This window comes from Nannospalax galili, unplaced genomic scaffold (genome assembly GCF_000622305.1).
Source record: "Nannospalax galili isolate Female #2095 unplaced genomic scaffold, S.galili_v1.0 scaffold212, whole genome shotgun sequence".
Taxonomy (NCBI): Eukaryota; Metazoa; Chordata; class Mammalia; order Rodentia; family Spalacidae; genus Nannospalax; species Nannospalax galili.
In genome coordinates, this window is record NW_008333884.1 from 1,538,103 (window position 1) to 1,547,232 (window position 9,130).

Below are 9,130 nucleotides of genomic sequence, written 5' to 3' on the forward strand. Positions count from 1 at the left end.
GTGTAAGTATAAGGCCGCCCGGGGGGGGGGTGGAAGGGGTCTCTGCATAGAGTTTGGAATTTGTTTCTGATGAGTTGCAGTTGCTCTGTGTGATGCTGACAGGACCAAATGGAACGCTGAGTAGTTACAAGACCAGAGTGACTGTACTTGCTCCAATGGCAGAGTACTAGTTCATCATCTTCATGCTTAGGAAAAATTTGGAGCCAGCCTATCACCCATTCTCTGGGTCACTATGAACTGCCCTCTTCCACTCCTAAAGTCATTTGCATCCATTGCCTTCTTTCCACTTTCCCTGGTGCTGCCTTTTTTCAAGGTTTCATCATGTCTTCTTGGATTACATATTCCTTGCATGTCTTCCAGCCTCATGTCTTAGGTTGCCTGTTCTATTCTCCAAGTCTCTCTATTACTATTAGAGAGATTTTTCTAAATTAGCTTCAAATCCATCCTTGGTTTTCTATGGATTTCCAAATCAAATGTCCTCCACAGGTCCTGGTTTGTAAGGCCCTTCAGGTTTGGTCCTGTATGTCCTGTTTCTTGTTGCCCCCACAAGTTTCTCCTTCACACTGACCTACACGCAATTCTAGAACATGCAGTATTTGCTCTCAAACTTTGCAACCTTCTGTGTTTGCCCCTCCTTCTGCCCAGAATTCCTCCCTTCCCTTTTGACTTCTTTTCCATCTTCCCATTTCCCTCCTACTCAGGTTGAATTAGGTTTCTCTCATTCAACATTCCAAAGATGTATTATAGTATTTATCACAAACTGCACTGACTCTCTACTAGACCAAATGAGTAGCTTCCCACACCTAGCTCTGGCATATAGCAGTTACTTAGTAAATATTTGATAATCAGTGAATCCCACTGGTCATACCAAGGCACAATTATAGGTCAGGGAAGAGGTCTTGAAATACTTGGCTCTGAAAGCAGGAAAAAAATAATAGTTATCACAATTATGTTGTTAGATGGGTTAGAATTTCACACTTGATAAAAAGATTTCCAAATTTCAAATTTCTTCAAGCTAAAGTGATTAAAGCCTACTTTGAAGGTCAGTTTTTAAAGACCTCTTTTTCGGGACTTGGCTAAACATCAAGTTCAGAAATTATACTTGCAAAGCGTTTCCAGAAATGCCAAATCTCTTTGAAACGTCATTCCAATACTGTGGCTATAGCTATATAGATGATACAGATGTAGATCCTGCTCAAAAGAAGCATGAGAAGTGGGCGGCTGAACTCTGAAACGATATCCGCCTAATTAGGGCTGAGATAGCACATTAGGAGACGAGGGGCAGTCAAACACCCTGGGGCGTCCAGGCTAAGTTAACACAGAGGGAGGCTACTATGTCAGAGCCATCTATCCACACAGCAATTTAAGAATAGAAAGGACTGTTTTATGAGACTCCAGGTGTCCCATATCTTCAACTGCTTGCCTGCAGGTGGGCTCTAGCCCAGGCAGGACATATGCAGAGAAAAGGGTGCAATGGAGACAGGATGAAGGCGGCCTTTGATTCTTTGATTCATCTCTCTAACTTACTGATTTTCTTGAGTCCTTTGACTCTTTTGAGTCATTTTGATTCTCGGCTCCACCCGTTAAAGAGCAGCTGAAAGACGCTGCAACAAAGATAAGGCGGGTAGTAAGAAAATTTAGAGAAAAAGAGGTAACACTTTCAGGGGAGAAGACATAGAGAAGAGACTGAGAGAGTAGAGAAGCCCGAAGAGGGAGGCGGGGAAGAGAGGAGGAGAAGCTTAGTAAAGGTACTGAACGACGCAACTGGTCTGGGACTACAGTGGAGACCGCACGCCCGGAGGGAACAGGCTCTTTAAGGCAGGCCCCACCCCTTAGCGTGACGCCACGGCAGGTAGGGCCACGATTGGCTGCGGCTGGAGGGCGGGATGGGGTTGCTAGGCGCGGACTGGATCCGTAGGGCCGTGGCCGCCCGGAGCGCGGAGCCGCGGGTACAGAGCGGTGTTAGCGGCGCTGCTGGAATATGGCGAGCGGCCGGGACGCGCGGCGGCCCTGGCTGCCGGGTCGCCTGCGGATGCGGTTGTCGCCCCTGCTGCTGCTGCTGCTGCTACTGAGGAGCTCGGCGCGGGCGGCGCACATCAAGAAGGCGGAGGCAACGACTACAACGAGCTCCAGCGCCCCGGCGGCCGAGGGCCAGTTCGACCGCTACTACCACGAAGCGGCTCTGGGCGAGGCACTGGAGGCAGCGGCGGCGGCGGGGCCGCCGGGCCTGGCGCGGCTCTTCAGCATCGGCCCCTCAGTGGAGGGCCGGCCGCTCTGGGTGCTGCGCCTCACCGCCGGCCTGGGGCCGCCGCCCGCGGCGGATACCGCGGGCCCGGACGCCGCGGGGCCGCTGCTGCCCGGCCGGCCGCAGGTGAAGCTGGTGGGCAACATGCACGGCGACGAGACCGTGTCACGCCAGGTGCTGGTCTACCTGGCCCGCGAGCTGGCGTCGGGCTACCGCCGCGGCGACCCACGCATCGTCCGCCTGCTCAACACCACCGACGTGTACTTGCTGCCCAGCCTCAACCCGGACGGTTTCGAGCGTGCCCGCGAGGGCGACTGCGGCCTCGGTGCTAGCGGCCTGCCCAGGACCAGCGGTCGCGACAACAGCCGTGGCCGCGACCTCAACCGCAGCTTCCCGGACCAGTTCGGCACCGGCGAGCCCCCTGCGCTGGACGAGGTCCCCGAGGTGCGCGCGCTCATCGACTGGATCCGTAGGAACAAGTGAGTGTCGCCTGTGATAGATAAAGTAGCCTGTGGATGAATCCGGTTGATCAGGAGAAAGCACCAGGACACAGATAAAACTCCATCAGAATAGAGTTTATTAGCAAAGGAACACATGGAACAGATTCCCTTCCGGGCAGGGAAAATGTCTGCCCGGGTCGTGAGCTGGGGTCTTTTTAAAGGGGGAGGCTTCTGCTTCCTGCAGAAGGCGGGAAGATGTATTTTTTTTAAAGTTGGGGGTGGGGAACGGGACTGGTAAAACCTGTCCTCTTTAGAGATCAAAGGGGAAGCCTGCTGTGTTGGCCAAACGGTGGAGAAAAGTCTGCTTCTCTCGATTTCAAAGACCAGGGTGCTTATCAATAAGCTCTGTTCCCTTTTCTCAGGAGCTTGAGAAGTCCTTGAGACCCTGTTGGTGAGAGGGCAGGGTTATCTGAACCTTAACATGATCCTATAAAGAAATGAAGTCCAGATTTGCTGGCCAACAGATTTTTGCCAGGAGTACATGTACATAGTAGATGACCTTAGTATAGGAGTATGTGGTGAGATTTTAAGGATAACATTTAAGGATAGCAAACATAGCCCCTTCATTTTCTAGATGAGCTGTCATTGTTACCTTATTACTGGAGGCTTTGTGGTAAGCACTTTCTGTGACTGCATTACCTCACTTGATGGTGACCACAACCCATAGCCCTCAACCCTCATAGCCTTGTTTTGCCTACGGGGAAGTTGAGAGTCACACTGGCAAACTTATTTGCATACATAAGTAACTAAGATTTAGGCTCAGGCAATCTGAGCCTAGTTAGTGCTTTCTGCTGCCAGGAAGATAGACTTATAGCCCAGAAAGAGCAAACAATACCCCCAGGCTCTTCTTGATTATTTGACAGAAACTGGTTTTCCTTCAATCTTTACCTATGGCTCTGCTAAGGGGAGGATGAGTTTGTCTGGGGAACTTGCTCCGCTCTGTGAGTTGCTTCATTTCTGATGGCATTTGTACACCTTATAGGGCCTAGATAAAGCAACTAAGTGTTTAGTTTGAGTGTTATTAAGCACTGCATGGGATTTTAAAACTCAAGAAGTAGAAGCGTGAGAACCTTCAGAAATTAGTATGTAACAAGAGAGTATTATACATATATATGAGGTGTTCACTAGTTAAATAAAACTTTACAAAAACTGTACCTCCTGGCAAAATGTGCACGAGCTACAATGCTATGAACCATGTGCTACAAGAATATGGACCATCTCTTACAGGAGGTAGAATTCGAACCGAGTCTTTGAGAGATGGATAGGGTTTGTACATAGTAAAGAGTAGGGCGGATTAAAGGAAGACGGTACTTACTGCAGATGGAATACTGTCTAAAGTGAACAAAGACCTCTTTTTCAGGCATCAGCTTGGCTTGCATATTCCCATTTTGTAGCTTCTTCCTAAGACTTTTGAAGGCAGTAGTTAATCTTTGTGATTTTGACTGGCAGTTGTAAAGATAATGAACAACAAAGTTTCTCTATGGGTCTTGGAATCATTTTTTTTTTTCTTTTATTTTTTTAAGGAAATGCCTCATGTAGCTCAGGCTGGCCACAGACATGGCATAAAGCCAGGGATGACCTTGAGCCTGATCTCCTGCTACTTCCCTAGGGCTTAGATTACAAACCAGTCACCACACCTGGTTTATGTAGTGCTGGTGATGGAACCCAGGACTTCACGCATGCTAAGAAGCACTGTACCAACTGAACTACATTCTAGGCCCCTGGAATAATTTCTGTTGTGAGATTTCAGTTGTATGTTGAGATCTAGAAAATTTATGGGCATCATGATAGTTCTAGATGGTTTTTATCTTCTACCTTTTCACTTAGCCAGTTTAGAAGAGCCTTTGTAGATATTTAATTTCATAAGTGCTCTAGTAAGGTTTTTATTCTTTTAAGGATGACAATGTCAGATCTCTGAACATTTGCATAAATTTGACTTTGATGAATACTGTGGTGACCACGGCTTTTCTGAGAGACTGTATCAACAGTGCTGATTCCATTATTCAGGTGTTTAAACTTATAACTTGTGTAAGAATTTTTGTCTTCAGTAGTTCTACTGTGGCCAAAAATGTAAATTTTCTTTTGGTGTAAGTCTCAAACCAAAAATTCACTCTCTGCTTAACTTGTTCATATCAGTAATATTTAATGATCATAGGTTATGGTATGGTTTTGTTAGTTCAATGATAGGGACTTATGAGACAGGTCTCCCTGTAGCCCTAGCTGGCTTGGAACTCACTATGTAGACCAGGCTGGGCTCTATCTAACAGAAATCCACCTGCCTCTACCTCTTGAGTGTTGGGACTAAAGGCGTGCACCATCACACCCAGTGCTTGTGAGGTTATAAAAAGCTCATGGGATCAGTTAATATTACAAGTCATTATGTCCTGTGGTAATGGATTGATTACCTTCATCAATCTCGAACTTTTGAGGTGTTTTTTTCCTTCTTCAAATGTAACTCTAATCAAAAAGGAAAGTAGGTGATTATTTTATAAAGAATATATTCATCCAGTGGCCGGAGAGATGGCTCTGTGGTTAAGAGCACTTGCTGCTCTTACAGAGGACTCAGGTAGTGGGTAATTTTAGTTCCAGGGGATCCAGCACTTCCTTCTGGCTTCCATGGGCACTGCATGCACATGGTGCACTTGGCATAAATAAAGGCAAAACATGCATACATATAAAATACAAATAAATAAAATTTTTTAAAAATTTAAAAGAGTACAACATCCATATTCTCATCTTAAAAATTAACTGAAGCCGGGTGTGATGGAGTCCCAGCAGCACTCAGGAGGCAGAGACAGGCAGATCTCTGTGAGTTCAAGGCCAGCCTGGTCTACATAGTGAATTCCAGGCCAGCTGGGGCTACAGGGAGACCCTGTCTCCAAAAAAAAAAAAAATTAATATACATAGTCTTTAATGATAAATCAGTGTCAGTCACAGAACATTGATGTGTAAATAAAATTAAAGGCAAGTACACATAATTAGAGATTGATGGATAAGGATATTAAAAAGAAAACACAAGTGTTAGTCTATATGAGAAAGTACCTTTTCACTCTGTTTTGTTTTCAATAACTTCCTGATGCCTAGTCACCCAGCTGCATTAGAAATTGAATTTTAAAAAATATTTTACTTATTTATTTTTTATGTGTACCGAGTGTATTGCCTGCATGTGTGTAAGTGCACCTGTGTTATGCTATGCCCGTGGAGGTCAGAAGAAGATGTAGTCATGGATGGTTGTTAGGTGTTATGTAGGTGCTAGGAATCAAACCTGGGTCCTCTACAAGAGCAGTCAGTGCTCTTAACTGCTGAGCCATCTCTCCAGCCCCAGAAATTTTTTTTTTTAATGCTGTGTATTTATTGTTTCATAGTAGTGTGCCTGCCTCATCTCTGAGGCCCTGAGCTCCAACCCCAGCACTGAAAGGGGGAGAAAAAAAGATTATTTTTGTTTTTATTTTGAATACATAAAACTTTAAGACTTATTTCTCTGGTTTATGAGCGTTAAATCCTAGGTTCTGGCACATACTTTACCACTGAGCTGTACTTCTACCTTGGGCATATTTATAAAGGACATTATCATCATTTTGAGTGTGGGTACAGATTATTTTTGAGGGCCATTGTATATTTACAATTGTCTTTTTTTAATATTTTATTTATTATTTTTATTTCATGTGTATGAGTATATTGCCTGCATGTGTGTGAGTGCACCCATGTCGTGCAGTGCCACGGACATCAGAAGAGGGCTTCGGATTCCCCTGGAACTGAAGTTAAGGACGGTTCGGAGCCGCCATGTGGGTGCTGGAAATCGAACCCAGATCCACTGCAAGAGCAGTCAGTGCTCTTAACTGCTGAGCCATTTCTTCAGCCCTACAATTGTCTTTTAAATTTTTTTCTTTTTGTCTTTTTGAGACAGGTCTCCCTGTAGCCCCAGCTGGCCTGGAATGCACTATATAGACCAGGCTGGCCTTGAACTCACAGAGATCCACCTGCCTCTAACTCCCGAGTATCTGAATTGAAGGCATTTGCCACCACACCCAGCCTAAAATTTAAAAAAAATTTATTTTTGCCTACACGTATATAAATTCACCCATGTCATGCAATGTCTGCAGAGGTCATAAGAGGGTGTCAGATCCCTTAGAGTTACAGATGCTTGTTAGCTGCCATGTGGGTGCTGGAAATTGAACCCAGGTCTTCTGCAAGAGCAGCTAGTACTCTTAACCACTGACATCTCTCCAATCCCCTGTCTATAATTTTTTGAGTCTTTATAGTTTTTCAGACATTAAATTCTCAGTTTTATCTGGGGCCAGATGTGGTAGCAAATGCCTTTAATCCTAGCTCTTGGGAGACAGAGGCAGGTGGACCCAAGTAAGTTCCAGGACAGCCTGATCTACATAGAAATTCCAGGCCAGCGGTAGCTACATAGTGAGACTTTGTCTCAAATAAACAAACAAACTATAGGGCTATAGGGAGAATATACTAAAGGTAATTTAGAGGTAATTCTTGATATATAGAGATTATTATTTTTAATATGATATACTTAGCAACTACTTTAAATCTTATGATACTGAGAAAGTGTGAGAAACACTTGCGGATTTGAGTGAAAATCAAGATATCTTTCAAGTAGGATTGAAATTGCTATTCAAGTTGTTTTGACAAAGACTCTAAAGAGTCCTCTTATAGCTTCTGTGATAGGTATTGCTTTGTGTTGAAATCATCCCCAGAAGAATGACTTAGGAACCTTTTAAACAATGTAGTTTGAATAAAGGAAATTAATTGAATTTTATCATTAGCATAGATTACTAATATTTTGCAGTTCATCTTAATATTTTTGAGAAGTATTGTGAGAACTATTGAATAATATGATCTCTTATTTAGTAGGGAATCTTGGAATTTAAAGTTTTAATAAAAAATATATAAAGTAGCAAACCTATATAGAATTTTCAGAGCTTTTGTGTTGTTGTTCATAATGTATTCTTAGTGCTAGATACCTTAAAAATACTTGTTGTTGGCCGGGCATGGTGGCACACGCCTTTAGTCCCAGCACTTGGGAGGCAGAGGCAGGCGAATCTTTGTGAGTTCAAGGCCAGCCTGGTCTACATAGTGAGTTCAGGTCAGCTGGGACAGGGAGACCCTGTCTCAAAAAGATTAAAAAAAAAATTATTGTTAAATGAATTGCCTGAAGTGCACAGTGCACAAACCTATGAACAAAAAAGCTATAAAAAAGCTTTCCCAAAGTCAGTGGAGAAAAAAATACTTAAAAAATTTTTTAAATATTTTATTTATTATTTTTATTTTATGTGTATGAGTGTATTGCCTGCATGTATGTGAGTGCACCCGTGTCATGCAAAGTAAACTGTTAATATGTAGCTCTGGGGGAGGGTGTTAGGGTAGGGTTAGAGAGTTAGAAATGTGCTTCACTTTTGTTTTTGTGTTTATCACTCAACGGGTGGCAGTGGAAGTCAGAAGCACAATGATAATCTGTGTGGTGGTTATTCCCTGACCAGGATCTAGATACCTTCAAAGAAAGGAATATTTGTTGAGAAATTGTAAAGCAGTCATTGTGCTAAATGGTTCATGTGTTTATCTTAGTTTTTGTAACACTTCTGAGAGGTAGGTAGAATGAACATTCTCATTTTATAGATGAGAGAAATTGGGTTATTGAATTTAGAGGCAGTAACTTCTGATCATATTACTATTGAACAATAGTTCTGGGAAACATACTTGCCCAGCTATAAGCCTGTGCTGCTGCCATTACACCAAATGGCATTCTCTGGTATCTGGAAGGGTGCCAATTATATTCATTTAAAAATAATCTCTTTATAGTCTATTTCTGTGTTTATCACTGGCTAAGCCCTTTCTTCTGTGCTATAAGAATTTTCCTTGTTTGGTCACCTTAGGGTTGGTGCTGCTTAGGTCAAAGTACCCTTTTAAATTACATTTATTAGTTTTTAGTTTTCTTTCAAGCACATAGAAATGTTTAGAACTTCTGAAGGTCAGTTTATTTCAACTATAGATAAGCAGAAGAAAGAAAATTCCATTTAGAATGCAAAAAGGAAAATATTTAATCTCTGTAGTAATTAATGACTTGAACTGTTACATAAGGGAAAGATACAAAAATAGAATGTATGCTTTTACTTTTCGTTTTCACCACAAAAGGAAGCCTTGTGTATTTCTATATCTATAAATTGGACCACATTATAAGTGGTTCACTTAGAAGTAGAAACAGCTGGGGATGTAGCTCTATTAGAGTGTATGGCTAACGTGTATGGTTTGAGCTCCAGAAACACACACATGTGCACACACACACACTCCACCTCACCCCCACCCAGAGAGAGAGAGGGAGAGAGAGAGGGAGAGAGAGAGAGAGAGAGAGAGAGAGAGAGAGAGAGAG

At 43.3% G+C, this 9,130-nt stretch overlaps 1 protein-coding gene across 1 annotated transcript in view; it reads left to right on the forward strand.

The window, feature by feature from the left end:
• Positions 1-1,905: 1,905 nt before the first annotated feature.
• Cpd (carboxypeptidase D) overlaps positions 1,906-9,130 on the forward strand; it is a 79,155-nt gene continuing 71,930 nt past the window's right edge. Inside the window, exon 1 of the mRNA XM_008828738.3 lies at positions 1,906-2,724. Within this exon, the coding sequence (XP_008826960.1) occupies positions 1,982-2,724 (743 nt within the window). The 5' untranslated portion in view covers positions 1,906-1,981. The remainder of the gene's footprint in view (positions 2,725-9,130) is intronic.